Below are 17,839 nucleotides of genomic sequence, written 5' to 3' on the forward strand. Positions count from 1 at the left end.
TCTCCAAATTCAGCACTTCATTCTTGGAATAATATCACAGAAACTGCAGCTAATAAACTCTGTCCTCTAACAACTAAAAAACTAAAACACAACCTTCCAAAAAAACAACCGTGGTTTAATGAAGAACTACAAAATCTAAAACTTTCCCTCAGACGGAAAGAAAGCAAATGGCGCAAATCTCCTTCAGCGTCCACCCTCTCTGCCTACAAATTTGCTCTCCACCACTACAAAAATTCCTTGCTAAAAATCAAAAGAGACTTCTATTCTCATAAGATCCATCATATGATCTTTGATGCTAAAGCCCTATTCGCCTACGTCTCCAACTTAACTCAAATCCAAATACCTGACATTCCATTTAACAAAGCCCAAGAAAAAGCAGAGGAACTTGCCCTCTTCTTCAACAACAAAATAGCCAACCTTCTTTCTAAGAATTTGCTCAATACTTCTTCCCCTCATAGTACCTTTATACACCATAACAAAAACATCTCACTCAACTCATTGGAACCCACTACAACTTCGGAAATCCATAGAATACTGAAAAATATGAAACCATCGACACACCCATTAGACCAAATCCCTTCCAAATTACTCCTCCTTATTCCGGACACCATATCCAAAGCTCTGGCAGACATAATCAACTGCTCTTTATCTAAAGGACTCTACCCTGATGACCTCAAAATGGCATCAATCAAACCGCTCTTGAAAAAACCAAAGTTAGACCCAGACGACCCCTCCAATTTTCGCCCTATCTCAAACCTCCCATTCATTGCTAAAGTCATGGAAAAACTGGTTAACTCTCAATTATCAGACTACCTGGAAGACCACAAAATTCTCTACCCTTCACAATATGGCTTCAGGAAATCGTTAAGTACAGAATCTCTCCTAATTTCCTTAAGACTACCTCATCCTAGGCCTAGACAAAGGCCAGTCCTATCTTTTGATTCTCTTGGACCTCTCAGCCGCCTTTGATACTGTTAACCACTCCATGCTCTTAAACCAACTATTGAACATCGGCATAACAGGCTCTGCACTGTCCTGGTTCCACTCATTCTTAAAAAATAGAGGCTTCAAGGTAAAAATACACAGCAAAGAATCTAAACGCTACCCTTCATCTCAAGGAGTTCCCCAAGGTTCATCCCTCTCACCTACCCTCTTTAACATCTACCTCCTCCCTCTCTGCCAGCTTTTAACCAATTTGAACCTTAAACACTACCTGTATGCCGACGATATCCAAATTGTAATACCAATCAAAGAATCCATTAAAAAAACCCTCGAGCTTTGGGATTATTGTCTACAAGAAATCAACTCCCTCCTTTCCAGTATGAATTTAATCCTAAATTCCTCAAAAATGGAACTCCTTCTCATATCCTCTGAGATCTGCCACACACCCACAATTCCTCAAACTAATTTACAAACAACAAAAGTAAGAGATTTGGGCGCAATCATCGATAATAGACTTAATTTAAAAGCTTTCATAAACCAAACTACTAAAGACTGCTTTCATAAACTGCATGTTCTAAAAAGAATAAGACCACTGTTCCACAACCATGACTACAGGACTATCCTACAAGCAATAATCTTCTCCAAGTTAGACTATTGCAATTCTTTATTATTAGGTACCCCATCAGCACACACCAAACCGCTACAAATGGTTCAAAATACTGCAGCCAGAATCCTAACTAATACAAAGAGAAGAGAGCACATTTCCCCAATCCTTAAAGAATTACACTGGCTACCAATTCATTTCAGAATTCTTTATAAGTCAATCACCATAATCTACAAATCCATCCAACAAATCGCTCCTCTCAACCTACAAATCCCTTTCATAAAGCATACTTCCTCCAGACCCATAAGAGAGTACTACAAAGAGTCGCTGCAAGTACCGCCTTCCAAAACTTCCCTCCACATAACTTACAGAGATAGGGCTTTCTCCACAGCAGGACCCACGCTTTGGAACTCCATACCAACGGAACTTAGACAGGAACCCTGCTTACTGACATTCAGAAAAAGACTTAAAACATGGCTTTTCAAACAAGCCTTCCCAGACGCAGATTAAAAACTATTCTATCCGATATTCAACCTCCAATCAACATCTTTTATTATTATAACCATCCTGGTATCCTACCCCTAAGCATTATTATCATCCAGAATCTTCATTACTTATGATTTCGCCTTTATTGTTAAACTACATACTTGTACTGAACAATTCATTGTAAATCTCAAACATCTATTTTTGGAAATTCCTCCATTCTACAGGTTTATACACTTTGTTAAAGTTTCTATCTTGTCTTCTTCTTGCTCCTAGTTGTACGTCTCCTTGTTTATTGTAACTGCATCTATATTATTTATAGTTCATATTATTTCGTTCTCTGTTCCGGTTATCACCCATTGTTTATTGTAAACCGGCTTGATGTGATATTATCACGAATGCCGGTATAGAAAAAATTAAAATAAATAAATGTGTTGTTGTGTTTACTGTGTTGAAGGGGCTACATCTGTTGTCTGGCGTGAGAACTGACCTCCCTGTGTTACATCCTGTGTCTCGTTTCAGCTGGCTGAAGCAGGAGCACGCTGCGACTTTGCCCTTTTCCTCGGGGCTGCTTCAGACAATGTTGGCACATTGACTCCAATTGCCAGCGCAGCTGCTGGTCTCAAGATGTACCTGAATGACACCTTCTCCAACCTCAAGATGGACAACGTATCGATGTGGATGGAGGTGTGTACTGAAATGAATGGAGCATCTCCCCTATTTAACCTCACTGCTCACCATTCTTCCTCGCCACCCCCTGAAAAAAAGTCTCTCCCTCCCTAGACACAGGAAGAAGGAAAGCCAGATATGGATGACAGGGCTGGAGTGGCGTCAAGAGATCAAATGAAGGACATAGAGGGGTTGCTGGTGTTGGTTAGGATATTGGGAATTAGTGTGCTGCTCTCAGAGTGGTAGAGAGCAAGTAAGGAAGACAACTGGGCTGACTCGATGGGCCAATTGCTCTTTCCTGTTCATACCCAGATCAGTCCAGACAAGTGGGTTGTGTACCCCACCAGCAGATGGAGGCAGAGAACAAAAACATTTTGTGGCACTACTACATATCCGAGAGAGCCACCTGCAGTCCTTCAGTATTTCTCTGTCTCCAGCAGATGGGAGAGGTGCAAACCTGCAGTCTGACTAGAGAAAAGTTAGAAAAGTGGAGAGTGAGCTCCCCAAGGTGCTTAGGTGCCTTTGTGGACCATTCTTCGGGTTGAACTTGGTGTCCCAGGGAGGTTGGTAACCTCTGTCTGGGTTTGTCAGCTGCTTCCGAGGGCTTTGATAGCCAGGGGACTGGCTCCCTCTCTGCCCCTGAGGTCTCCTCCTGCCAGCCTGAAGCTACTGGTCAGGGAAGTATTCCTTTGGTTTTTTTGTCATTGAATTAAGTTAAAAAAATAAAAATAAAAAAAGATTCAGTGCTTTGGCTGCTTGGCGACCGGGTCGTAACTGGTTGGCAGATGTGTCATCTAAGTCCTGATTGAGTTCTGTACCTTTCAAAGGGTGTTTTTTATTTGGGGAAGACCAGGAACAATTGATAGAGCATCTGGGTGAGAATAAGGTTCACAAGTTGCTGAAGACAACCTTAGAAGCAAGCAGTTCTTTCAGTCCCGCTTGTGTTTTTGAGACAGCAGGAGATCTCTCTTGAAAGACGAACCCCAGCGTCACAGAAGCAATTTTCTCCTCTAGGTCAGGCCTGGGGACAGTCCTTTCATGGCGGTTGTAGGTTCTTCCGAGCTTCCACAGCAGGTGGAACTACAGGGGCAAAATCCTCATAATGAGGCAAGGCTGGTCCACTCTGTCGTTCCCTTTATAGGAGATCACCTAGCTTGATTTTACAGGGAGTGGGCCAAGGTCACTCAAGATCAGTGGGTTCTCAGTAATAAGAGACAGTTATGCATTAAAATTTGCACGCCCAGTTCGTGATCTATTTCTAGTCTTCCCCCTGCGGCTCGAGACTTTAGACAGGTTGCAGAGCTTAGGGGCTGTAGTTCCGGTTCCTTTGGAAGAACAGGGCAAGGGTAGATATTCCATTTTCTTCGTAGTTCCAAAGAAAGAGGGCACTTTTCAACCCATTCTGGACTTGAAATGGGTGAATGCAGCGTTTAAAGGTTCCAAGATTTTTCATGGAGACCTTGAAGTCTGTAATTGCGGCGGTGCACAATCATGAGTTCCTGGCTTCTTTGGACTTGATGGAGGCATACCTGCACATCCCTATTCATTGGGATCCCCAGCATTTTCTGAGATATATGGTTCTAGGCGAGCATTTCCAGTTTCAGGCTCTTACTTTTGGGCTGGCCACAGCACCATGCACATTCATCAAGGTCATGATGGTAGTGGTGGCAACTCAATGGCACGAGGGAGTGTTATCTCGACGATTGGCTCATCCAGGCAAAGTCAGAAGCTGGTTGTCGCTCTGTGGTTCAGAGAGTGATTCATATGCTGGGATCTCTAGGCTGAGTAGTGAATTTGGCAAAGAACCATCTGAACCTGTCTCAGAATCTTGCTTATCCAGGAGCTCGTTTTGATTCAAAGAACAGCAAGGTCTTCCTCATGGAGAAGAGAGTGTGCAAGTTTGCAGAGGCAAGTTTGGCGCTTGTTAGCGTTGAGGATACCCAGAGCCTGGGATATTTTGCGGGTTCTGAGTTCAATGGCTTCAACACTGGAGTTGATGCTGTGGACCTTTGCACATATAAGACCATTGCAGGGGGCTCTGTTGGCCAAGTGGAATCTGTTATTGGAGGTTTTTCACCAGCCTGTCTCTCTCGATGCTCTGGTGCAGGACAGCCTGTCTTGGTGGCTATAGACGTTCAGTCTAGTACGTGGTATCAGTCTGGAGGTCCCAGTTTGGGTAATTCTTACTACCGATGCCAGTCTCTCTGGTTGGGGGGCGGTATGCCAGCGACAATCAGCCCAAGGTTCTTGGTCGGCAGAGGAAGCTTCTTGGTCTGTCAGTCACTTAGAGACCAGAGCTGTGAGATTAGCGTTACTTGCTTTTCTACCTTTGGTTCAAGGCCGCTCGAAGAGGGTTTTGTCAGACAATGTGACGACCATTGCTTATATCAATCTGCAGGGGGGAACCAGAATCGAGCGGTAGCACAGGGGGTTCAAGAGTTAATTCTTTGGGCGGAAGAGCACTTGGCTCATATAGTGGCATCTCATATCGCGGGGGTCGAAAATGTCCAGGTGGATTTCCTGAGTTGCAGAATGCTAGATCCAGGAGAGTGGGAAGTGGCAGAATTGGCATTCCCTGTACGTACCCGGATCAGTCCAGATCGTGGGTTGAGCCTCCTTTCCAGCAGGTGGAGACAGACTAAAACTGAAAGGGTATCCTATATGAGGACAGAGCCTATCCTGTAACCCTTCAGTATTTGTCTGTCTCCAGCAGGTGGATCAGCTAACCCTTCGGTCTCCTGATTTTGGCTAGTCAGCCGTCTCTTCTTCTTCTTTTCTTTGGATCAAGCAAGTACTTCTTCCTTAGGTTTTGGATTGGCTCTTTCTCTGGAAAAAAAAAATTTGAAAACAGTAGTTAGTCTTTTTTCTGTGCAGGAGACTGTACAGTCTCCTGGCTCTTGCCAGACTCAAGGGGGCTTCGCCCCTTGTGCGGAGCGTAGCCTGAGTCCGTGAGTGCTTCCAGGTGTGGGGACCGAGGCTGGTGGTCCAGTTCTCGTCTCCCCCTCCTCTGGCTGCCTAGGGGGCTTAGAGCCCCATTGCTGCGCTCAGTCTGTAAAAAAAAAAAAAAAAAAAAAAGTTTTAAAAGTTATTTATTAACTTACAGAACAGCAATAGACCCATATTTTTTACATTTGTACTTCAGGGGGATTGAACCGGCAGCCAGACATGCAGGAGTCAGCAGGTTTTTCTCCCCTGCTTCACTCCTGCCGGCGGGCTGCCAATCAAATCTATTTTTACCTTTTTTTCTTTCAGTGCGGCCATCTTGAATTTTTCAGCAGCTCCCGTTTCAGAGCTGCCTGGGGCTGGGGAGCCGGATTTTTCAGAGTATCCTCCCGATTTGAGCCCCGTGGCCCCCCAGGATGGGATCCCTGACCCCCCCCCCCCCCCCCCCCCCCCCCCCGGGAAATCCAGGGCCCATTTTTCTGCAGATTTTGTTGTCCTCCTGCACAAATCTTATTTAGCTAGCCTGCAGGAGGAGGAGGAAGGTCCCTCCCATGACCCCCTCCCCCGGCAAAAATTCCACTCTCCGTGCCATTGACTGTTTGCCCAGCAGCGGAGCCTCCGGGGTCGCTTCAGGTGCGGGTGGTCCCGGGGGTGCCCCCCCCCCCGACCCACTGGTTGCCCCGGTTCTTCCGGATCCTGACCCCATTTCTGATTCAGCGGGTACCCTCCCACCCCTGGAGGGGGACGATCCCAGGGTCCTCCGTATGTTCCAAAGGGAGGAATTGGATACCCTCATCCCCTTTGTCCTCCAGGAATTGGGGTTGGAGGGGCCCCCCACGGATACCCTTATGGCCTCCTTGCCCAAAAATATGGACTCTGTCCTGGCGGGACTCGGGTCTCCGGCAAGCGCTTTTCCATTTCATCCCATGCACAAGCTGTTGCTCCTGCGGGAATGGGAGGCTCCCGAAGCGGGACTCCGGGTGGGGTTTGCTATGGACAAGCTCTATCCCCTCCCAGAGGAATGTTTGGAAGTGTTGAAAAATCCCTCCGTGGATTCCTCTGTCTCCGCGGTCACCAAGCACACCACTATCTGTGTGGAGGGATCGACGGCTCTGAAGGACGGACAGGACCGCAAGCTCGAGGCACATATGAAACGCATTTTCAAAGTCCTGGCTCTGGGGGTCCGTGCGACTATCTGCAGCAGTCTCATGCTGCAGGCAGGTCTCAGGTGGGTTCAACAGTTACTCTGTACCCAGGGCCTCCCGTCGGCAGAGGCGGAGCAGGCTGAATGTCTGAAAGCCATCATCGCATATGGGGCTGATGCGCTCTACGACCTACTCTGCGTCCAGGCGATGGCCTCTGCGGTGTCCGCTAGACGACTCCTCTGGCTGCGCAATTGGTCGGTCGACCCATCCTCCAAGGCACTGCTGGGCATGTTGCCCTTCAAAGGTAAGTTGCTGTTTGGAGAGGACCTTGAGAAGCTTATGGATTCCTTGCGGGAAAATAAGGTTCATAAGCTTCCGGAGGACCGTCCGAAACAATCACGCTCCTTTACACCCTCCCGTCCTCGTTTCCGGGGACAGCGACGGTATACCCCATGCGGACGGGGTGGCTCCTCCAGGGGTTATTCTTCTCGGTCTCAGTCTTGGTCGCAGCCCTTTCATGGGAGTCGCTCCTTTCATGAGGGCCAGTCTGCGCGCTCCACGCCTAAGCCTGCCACACAATGAAGTTCAGTTGGTCTATTCCTCGGTCCCTTTTCTGGGCGGCCGCCTCTCCCTTTTTTTCGAGGAATGGGTCAAAATCACGTCGGACCAATGGGTCCTTGACATTGTCCGAGACGGTTATGCCTTCGAGCTTGTTTGTGACCTACCGGATCTCTTTCTACTCTCCCCATGCAGGCGTCTCAAACGGGAAGCGGTAGAGCAAACCCTCGCCAGACTACTGAGTTTGGGCGCAGTTGTCCCGGTCCCGGAAAAGGAGCTCGGCGCAGGCCAGTATTCTATTTACTTCGTGGTTCCTAAGAAAGACAGGGCTTTTCGGCCGATCCTAAACCTCAAAAGGGTCAACCGAGCTCTCAAGATCCCACGTTTCGCATGCAAACCTTGCGAGCGGTCATCGCGGCGGTTCGCCCCGGAGAGTTCCTCGCCTCACTCAATTTGACAGAGGCGTACTTCCATATCCCGATTCACTGCGATTACCAGAAGTATCTTCATTTCCACATCCTCAACCGGGATTTCCAGTTTCGGGCCCTGCCTTTCGGCCTCTCGACCGCACCTCGCACCTTCAAATCATGGTGGTGGTGGTGGCGGCAGCCCTTCGGGAAGGCATCCTAGTTCACCCCTATCTGGACGACTGGCTTCTACGGGCCAAGTTGGAGGCTCTCTGCAAACAGGCGGTGAATCAGGTATTAGCCCTCCTCGCATCTCTCGGGTGGATAGTGAATTTTTCCAAGAGCAATCTTCAGCCCTCCCAGGAATTAGAGTTCCTGGGAGCCCACTTCGACACCCGAGTGGGCAAAGTCTTCTTCGGAATCTGCTCTCGCTGCCTCTTCCAACGGCCTGGGACTACTTGCAGGTCCTAGGGTCCATGGCTTCCACCATCGACCTAGTTCCCTGGGCTTTTGCTCATATGTGACCGTTACAGAAAGCTTTGCTATCCCGTTGGCAGCCGGTGTCTGAACAGTTTCACATAGTCCTCCCTCTTTCGGCCTCTACCGTCACCGACTTGCAGTGGTAGCTTTTGCTCCCCCATCTTCTCCGGGGAATGCCCCTTCAATTTCCACAGTGGACGATAGTAACCACTGACGCCAGTCTTTCGGGCTGGGGTGCAGTCTGCCTGTCCCGGTCCACTCAAGGGATCTGGTCGCCGATTCAGACTCACTGGCACATCAATCGGTTGGAGGCCCGGGCGGTGCGTCTGGCTTTGCAGGAGTTCCTGCCCCTCATGCGGCAAAGTGCTGAGAGTGCTGTCCAACAATTCCACCACCGTGTCTTACATCAGTCGTCAGGGGGCACCCTCAGTTGCCTGGTGGCCCTAGAAGCCAGCTGTTTCTTCGCCTGGGCAGAACGACACCTGAATTGCCTGGCGGCCTCCCACATCGCAGGCAAGGAGAATGTCCAGGCCGATTTTCTCAGTCATCAATCGCTTGATCCGGGAGAGTGGGAACTCTCGGAAGAAGCCATGGATCTGATCGTCGGCAGGTGGGGTCCCCCCCCCCCACCACCACCTGGACTTAATGGCGACCATGGGCAGTGCCAAGGCCAATCGGTTCTTCAGCAGCTGGGAGGGATCACGGCTTGGAGGGCGTGGATGCTCTGGCTCTCCCTTGGCCCGCGGACGTCCTTCTGTACGTGTTTCCTCCGTGGCCTCTGGTGGGAAAAGTTCTCAGGAGAATAGAACTCCACAGAGGGCCAGTGATTCTGGTAGCACCCGAATGGCCTCGCAGGCCATGGTTCGCGGATCTTGTCAACCTGGCGACAGACGGTCCTCTGCGGCTAGGCCATCTTCCTCGTCTACTTCGGCAGGGGCCCATATTTTTCGACCAGGCCGATCGCTTTTGTCTAGCGGCCTGGCTTTTTTGAATGGCGGCGTCTGAGACGTAAAGGCTACAAGGAAGAGGTCATCTCCACCTTGCTTCGAGCCTGGAAGCAGTTGACTTCTCTAGCCTACGTGTGCGTTTGGAAGGTCTTTGAGGCTGTGAGGAGTCAGGTGTCTCAGCATGCTCCGCCCCGGTCTCGTTGGTTCTTTCTTTTCTGCAGAAGGGTTTCTCCAAGGGCCTCTCCTTCAGTTCCCTCCACGTGCAAGTTTCCGCTCTCAGCTCTCTCCTTGGACGGATCAAGGGTCATCCTTTAGCGGCTCACCTGGACGTGGTTCGGTTCTCGAGGGTAGTCAAACACCTGCGTCCGCCTGCTCGCAATACTTGCCCATTGTGGAGTCTCCATCTGGTCCTCCGGGCCCTCTGTTCTGCTCCATTCGAACCTCTCCATCGGGCTACGGTAAATGGACCTTACACTCAAGGCAGTTTTTCTTGTTTCGATCGTCTCTGCTCGACGGGTCTCTGAGATTCAAGCGTTGTCCTGTCGGGAACCTTTTTTGTGATTCTCAGATGCCTGTGTTTCCCTCAAAACGGCGCCCTCCTTCTTGCCGAAGGTTGTGTCCACCTTCCATGTCAACCAGTCTGTGGAGCTTCCGGCATTTTCTCCGGAGGAAATTGCAGGTACCGCTGGAGGCGACCTTCGTAAACTGGATGTCAAACGAGTTCTACTCTGGTATCTTCTGGATCAGTCCAGACCCCGCCCGATCTACGGAGGTGGAGAGTCGTCTGCTGAGCTGTAATTTCTTAATACAGACTGAGTTTTTCTAAATTTTGTTAGGTTTGGTTATTTTTTTTAAGTTTGTACAAGCATTTTGTGCAAGAATTTTTTGCTTGGTACAGATCAATACTGAGGAACTACAGGTGGCACCAGGGAATATTAAACAGTGTCCGTTAAACTTTCTCTGTCTCCATCTGCTGGCAGGGATGCATAAACCCAGGATTCTGGACTGATCCATGGTACTACAGGAATGAAAATTATCAGGTAAGAAACAATTTTCCTATCAAATGTGGTGCTCATATGTTGCCTCTTTCTGTCCATCCACCCAGCTGTCACTGCAAGCACTTTCAAAACTTGTGGGCTAGTTGTACTAATCTTTTATGCATTGTGAGATTGGCACAGCTTGTTTGGGAATTGTGAAATGTTGGTAATGCTGGCATTGTAAGACTTTCAGAGCTGTGTGGAGTTGGCAACCTCCCTTATATAACAGAATTTAGTAGATGACACTTTTGGCAGGTATGGGTTAAATTGGTTAATCTTAAATTTTGCTTAGAGAATGATTCAATATCTATATTTTTAGAGTATTACTTGGAAGGTGTCATGAACCAACTCGGGTGCATGTGAGATGGCAGGGAGTATAGGATGAATCGTCCTTTGTGTTATCTCCGCTCTTGTTTTCTCTCCATTTTTTTCCCAGCATTTTGAAAAGTGGCCGAAGTACCTGCCCATTGTAGCCCATGCTGAAAAGCAGACGGTCGCAGCCATTCTGATGGTAGCCCAGTTGTATCAGCGGCCTGTCCATATCTGCCATGTCGCTAAGAAGGAGGAGGTGAGGCAGTCTCGCTGGTGCCCAATGATTTCTGATTTTGAGAGGGAGGTGGGGAATGCTGGACTGGTTTGGATGAGGTCATAAGACAGATTGAACAGGATCTCGTTATTGCTCCTGAGAGTTCCCTATATCAATGATGTTCAGCTTACTTCTTGGGACACACCCAGCCAGCTGGATTTTCATGATATCCACAGTGAATATGCATGAGAGAAAATTGAATGCACTGCCTCCATGCATGCAAATATCTCATGAATATTCATTGTGAATATCGTGACTTAACTGGGTTTGTTCTGAGGTTTGGGTTGAAAATCACTGCCACAGTGCATGTTGCAACTGGTGTACAAATAGAGCTTGTCACTTGTGTATCACCTTCATTTAGCATCTTGGTTTATGCACGCCATGCTAGCAGCTGATGAAATACTTTACCCCCTACCCTATTAGTCTCTCCAGTTTTGTTTTTCATCAAGAAATCATTTGGCTATCTAGGGCAAGGGTTCCCTGCCTTTTTTTGTGTTTGAGACAGACTCAAGAACTATGAGAAATCTTGGGACCTACTTCAGAGCAATGACAAAATCATAACATCTGCAGCCATAAAAAGTCATTCCAAAGCATCATACTTTTTTTTCTTCCATAACTCTGTTATACTGTGACCAGTGTCAGACTAAAACTTCTCAGTCTTTCAGGTGATGATACAACAAGTTTTCAGTTTAGAAGCACCTCCTGGCAATGCTGCCTTATATTCTTAGCTTTTCATGTGGTGCATCCTTTTGCTTCTTAGTGGTTTGTATTGCCTTGTGACCCACATGAAAATCTTTCACAAGCTACTTCTGTGTCCTCTCCTAGTAATCCTAGAGGATTTGGTTTATATCAATAATCAAATGATGGTACTGTTTAATGACTGCTCAATGGCCGGAATTATCCTGATTAATATTGGTCATCAACCTTTCTGGCATAGCTGTATATAAAGCAGCTGGGATATATCTGTAACAGTGAAGAATTAAATAACTGGTCATCTACTATACCATAACTGAATTTGTGAGGGGAAAGTATTTATACTCCTCCTTGTCTATAGAGAATGTCATCCAATGGTGCCGGGCTGGAACACTCTCTTGGAGCTCAGTGGGAGAACCTTATAGCAGTGATGAACGGAGTAATAAAAAGCTCGGAACCCGGCGATGTGTCGGCGAGGGATGCGTCACAGAATCACTCGCAATGCAGTGGAACGACAGGGTAACGCATTCAAAATGGTGGCCACGCCCGATGCTCCCAAAACGCTGGCAAGCGTGTCTGTGGAGGTGCTCCAGCAAATTTCTAATGGCGTCACCGCAGCCCTCAATGATCGGTTCATTAAAATACAGACCTCAATGGAGGAAATTAAAAATACTCTAGAGGGGCAGTCCAAATGCTTGAATCAGGCAGAATAACATCTCTCAGACCAAGGAAACTGGCTTGTGTCAGCGGAACAACAAGTGAGGGAGCTGCAGGCCCAACAAACAATACTCCTGGAAAGGCTCGAGGATCAAGAAAACCGTTGTCGAAGAAATAATATCAAAATTATTTGCTTGCGCTGAATTCCTAAAGGAAGAGGCACTGTAGAACTTTATAGAACGCTGGCTTCCTGAGCATATAAAGCTAGTCCTGCCTAATGATCAACTACGCTGTGAGTGCATCTATCGAGTAGGCCCATCATGTGAGTGCTATCAGGCCGCGCCCAGCGATGGTTCGTATCTTAAACTGGGCTCATAAGACCCAATTACTACGGGCTTACCGTCTGCATCCAGCAGTGGAATATCAGGGGAATCACATCCTTCGCTTCAATGATTTTTCAGTATCCACAGCAGCACAATGTAGAGAGATGTCTCCTGCATGCTCGGAACTCCACAGATGGGGAATCCGATTTGCCACCTTATATCTTGCTAAACTGCGAGTCTCCCATGAAAACAAAGTGCTTTTCTTCAATACCAAAGATCAAGCGGCAACTTTTTTAGCCTCACTGCCTGCGGAAAACGCAACATGAACCTAATAGCTGCACACGGTCTTGATTCTGATTTCTGTTTTTCCTAAGGGCCTTGTAGTGAGAAATAATTGGTTTGGAAATAATGTTTGGGCTACGGTTCAGCCCTCTTACTGATGACTGGAACTCTGCACCTATCTGAGTTCTCTGGTTAAGGTACAGGTCACAGAAATGTGCTGTTCGTACAAATGGTTACTTCCATGACCCTGTTCTATTAACCCAGGAGTTCCTGGAAGTATAGTTTATAAGAGGTAGTTTTAACTGAGAATGTGCATTTGATAAGGTTTACCCGGGACATTATACCCAAGAAGAATCATTGAATGGAGAGGGGTCATGGGGGGGGGGGGGCATTCCTGATTGCACTCTGATATGTCTGGTCTGGGTGCAGGGAGGCACCGAGCCTCTTGGAGCATAATGATGATATTTGTGTTTCAGTATGTGTGGCGATTGTGTGTGAATGTGTTTGGGTGTGTGTATGAAAGGGGTGGGGATGGGCAGAGAAGAGGGGATAGGGGAAGGAGATTGAGGGGGAGGTTCTATGCATACCGGGGACGCTGCTGGGAAATTGGGTGAGCGTCAATTTTGGGGCTTAGGCTGGGAGGCCCCGAAACACTAGTTTCATATATATATCTGGAGTTCTTTGCGGACTTCCCTACTCATTCCGAGTACCATAGCTGGACATGGTTATGGTCAAGGTCACCTCTTTGAATGTTGAGGGATCCACTCGCCTGAAAAAAGGGGGAAGCTAATATCCATGTTTCAGCACCTGCAATTTAATGTGGTGTTTTTACAGGAAACCCATCTGACGGACAGTGAACACAAGAAACTGAAAAGACATTGGGTGGGTCAATGCGTGTATTCCTCTTTCTCCTCTAGAAAACGTGGAGTGGCCATTCTCATTCATAAGCAGCTACCTTTTCAAGTAGACTGGGTGTGGCAAGGCCTTGAGGGCTGATATGTAATAGCTGCAGGAACGATACATGGGCAGAAGCTAGCGTTTTGCAATCTATATGCGCCAAATGTATATTCTCAATCATTTTTTACCAACCTAGTTGCCTGTCTAACTGACCTAAGTGAATACCAGTTGGTGGTTGGGGGAGATTTTAACACAATAATGGATAAAGCAACTGATTGTAAACTCCCTAGGCTGGTAGGCCAAAAAGACCAACAAATAGGGGATAACCTTACATATGAGCTAAAATTGATGGATATCTGGCAGGTGCTACACCCGGGGGAGCAAAATTTCACTTTCTTCTCAAATCCCCACCAAGCGTACTCCAGACTGGATTATTTAATGACCTCAGATACTCTATTTCCGAGGGTGGAGCATGCCACCATCGGCACTTTCTCTGTTTCCGACCACGCTCCCATTTCTGTCTGCCTAGAGATTGGATGCTCACACCATGCTCCTTTCGCGTGGTGGATGTACCCCAAGCTTTTTCTTGACAAATCTTTCCATACTTATTTGAATACCTGTTGGGAGGACTATATAAAATCTAATGCTACGACCAGAAGCTGATAAAGCAGTAATTCGTGGACACATTATCGCCTATGTAGCTAAATTGAACAGAAAACGTAATAATGAGATCTTGCACCTCACAAATGTGCTCAAATCACTCCAATTACAACATATAAGGCACATGTCTGTTTCTGCATGACTCCAGGAAATCCTAAATTTCTTACTACACCAAAGGGCTACTAAGTCCTTGAGATACTATCAGTACCAACTATATAAACTTGGTAATAGGCCAAGTAAACTACTTGCAAATTTGGTAGGGGTCTGCCAACAAAAATCTATCATAAACGGGATAAAAGACAAGAATGGCAATTAGAGTTACACAAGCAGATATTTCTTCCCGTTTTTTAGAATACTATAGTGCCCTAAAGCCTACTCGGCCTAGAAATGCCGAAATCTCTACATCCATTTTTTCAGGATTTTCCATGGCCAAAACTCTCATCCGACCAAACTGATCTCCTAAACGCACCTTTCAAAGATGGTGAAATATACTCTGTGATACAAGGGCTAACCTTAGGGAAAGCAGCAAGGCGGCAAGGCAGGATGGTCTGGGGGCCAAATTCTATAGAATACTGAAGTTCGACCTTCTTCCGACATTGACTTCTTTTTACAATGATCTCCCTACTACGAAATTGATAGCCCAATTATGAACCAATTGACAATAGTGATACTGCCCAAAAAGGGTAAAGACCCACTAGATGTGACATCTTATCGCTCCATTTCTCTTATTAATGTGGATATAAACATTTTAGCAGCAGTCTTGGCAGCTAGACTGTACACTATACTCCGGTATGATACACTCAGACCAAACAGGCTTTATCAAAGGTCGACAGGGAGTGAGAAATGTCCGCCGCCTTATAGCAGCTGTAAGCTACCAACTCCCAGCAGAAGCGCTGATCCTAAGCCTGGACGCAGAAAAAACATTTTATTCCCTATCTTGGGAATATTTGTCTGGGTTTTGCAACAATATGGGTTCACTGGTGCATTTGTTACATGGTTGGAGCCTCTCTTCAATACGCACAGCTCACGCATATTAATTAATGGAGCGCTTTCAGACCCCTTTTTTCTACACAGTGGAGTGCGCCGGGGTGCCCACTCTCGCCACTTTTGTTTATTATAGCGATTGAGCCTCTGGCGACCCGCCTGCGACGCGATGGCGATTTTTGGGGTCTCAGCATCGGGGGTCACCCGCTGAAATTGGCCATGTTCGCAGATGATATTCTACTGTTTGTGTTCGTAGTAGTATCCCAGTAATAATACGATTGTTTAACCAATTTAGGGACATTGCGGGGCTCACGATTAACTTCTCTAAATCGGAAGCGCTAGCTATAGACCCACAACTACAACACACTTGGGGAGATGCTTTCTCCTTTTCTTGGGCTTCAGACAAAATTAAATATTTGGGGGTTTGGGTCCCTAGGGACTTAAAATGTTATATGCTGTAAATATTAAGGAGACACTGGCAACCCTACAATCGCAGTTGGCAGCATGGCGATCCCTCCCACTGCCTCTTTTTAGCCATTGTGCTTTGGTGAAAATGGTGATTTTCCCCAAACTACTCTACAAGTTACACGTTACCTTGCTGTCTCACGGTCAAAGATCTCCAAAAATTCCAATCAGCTGTTACACAGTTCATTTGGGCTGGTAAGAAAGCAAGGATAAAGTATACCACTCTTGAAAGCTCTAGGGAGAAGGGCGGCCTGGGCCTCCCTGACTTTCTACTTTTACAGTGCTGCTTGCCAACTGCAATTTGTGGGAGAGTGGCTTACCGATTCCTATGCTTATTGTGAAGCGAGTTTACTTACCAATATGTCGGCTCCTTGGTCGCCATTGTTTCTTTTATAGGCAAGCCCGGCACTGCTGTGAACTTTGGAATTCCCTAGGATACTGCTTTACCCGTGGCTGTGTGCTACCCGAGGACTGAGTGGCACGACATCTTTTACTTCCCTTAGTGGGCAATGCTGATTTTCCCTGGGACAGGATTGTAGCCTTATTTTCAAACAATGGGCACGAAAGGGCATTGCCTTTATTTTTCACTTGTACGAGAAGGAGTCGCCTAAATTACAGACATTTAATCAATAATACATACTTTTCAGATATCTTCCCGGCACTTTTTTGCCTATCTACAGGCACGACACTATCTACAGGCGTTTCACTGGACAGCAGAAGCTTTCACTTCAGAACTCTCTTTTGCAACAACACTCTTTGATACATCCTGTGTTTTGAATACAGTCGCTGGCTGGAGTAAGCTGGGCAAATGTTTTCATCAAAATTGCCATTTGGAGGTGCTGGCTAAGTACTGGACTGATTTGCTGGAAAAACCTCTGACAACGAATTCATTATTAAATTGTTTAAAGCAATGTACTCTCACATTCCGGATCAAGGACTAAGAGAACTACAGTTTTGAATTTTGCATCATGCCATATGTGACAATGTTCGCAGGATTCAAATTAATCGCCTATCCTGCCTAAGAGGTATAAAATGTGAAAAAGAGGAAGGTACTCTGTTACACCATCTGCTGGACTGCCCGACCCTGGATGGGTTCTGGTCTTCAGTCTTTGATGTTATCGGCAAATGTACGTGAGTCCCGGTAGCAAAAGCTGGCGAAGTTCTACTAAGTGGCTCCCACCCGCAGGGGGCTTCCCTAGATAGTTTTGGGCGATGTGCTATTTTGATGATCTAACGCACTGTTCTCTCAGTTTGGGTTCAACCTTTATCCCAGACATCTATCACAGCATGGTATCAGAGGATGGCATCAACCATGCAAATGGAATGGCTCAACTTTACTGTGGGACACTGCAAATCTGACAAAGTATACTGCAACTGCTGGGTCGCTTTTTTTCGGCTTGCTGCCTTTGGACATGCAAAACAGTTTGCGTACTGCTGGCTATAAAACGAACTGGTACTAGTTCCAGATACCACTGTTTTATCCCTATACTGTCCCCTGGTGTGCAGGATTTAGGCTTGGTTTCTTGGGTGGGTGGGCGGGGGTATGTTTCTGGTATGTGGTGTGGAATGCATGGTTGTTTGTGTGGCTGACTAGTAAGATTGTTGGTTGTATTGAATTACATGTATAAAAACAGGAGCTTAAAACTCAGAACGGAACATAACGTAATCCAGATCAGTTATATGATGTAACAGATCCTTTTTTGGTTCTGAGATTTATTGAAATAGATAAGATATATGCTTGAAGCTTTACGCGATGTATAAGTTCAGATGTATAAGTATAAGAGGCCTAGCAATTTGCACTCCTACCCCAAGCGGATCCTCTCGCCGACCATGAGGCCAGCCGGGCCTTCCGACCTCGCCCGCAGCCGGATCGCCGTCCTCTTCGGGCCTTCGCCCCGCCTCCACCGGACCCCGACCAATCGCAGGAAGGGACAGCCGGGACAGACGGCCTATCAAGGCAGCCCTCGCTGGGCTTTAAAACTCCCGCGAAGACGACTCTGCTTCTTTCCTTCCCGGCGACCGTGAGATAGGAGGGAGGGCCTGCGCGATCGGCGCCGAGGACCCACCGGGGTAAGTC

The 17,839-nt window shown here is 47.2% G+C and overlaps 1 protein-coding gene across 1 annotated transcript in view; it reads left to right on the plus strand.

Annotated features, from left to right (window-relative positions):
* The window catches only part of CAD (carbamoyl-phosphate synthetase 2, aspartate transcarbamylase, and dihydroorotase), a 363,344-nt gene that overhangs the window by 234,614 nt on the left and 110,891 nt on the right, over window positions 1-17,839 (plus strand). Inside the window, 2 exon segments of the mRNA XM_029596327.1 lie at window positions 2,552-2,716; window positions 10,652-10,783. Coding sequence (XP_029452187.1) covers window positions 2,552-2,716; window positions 10,652-10,783 — 297 coding nt within the window.

The sequence above is a fragment of the Rhinatrema bivittatum genome, chromosome 3 (assembly GCF_901001135.1).
Source record: "Rhinatrema bivittatum chromosome 3, aRhiBiv1.1, whole genome shotgun sequence".
In the NCBI taxonomy this organism is placed as follows: Eukaryota; Metazoa; Chordata; class Amphibia; order Gymnophiona; family Rhinatrematidae; genus Rhinatrema; species Rhinatrema bivittatum.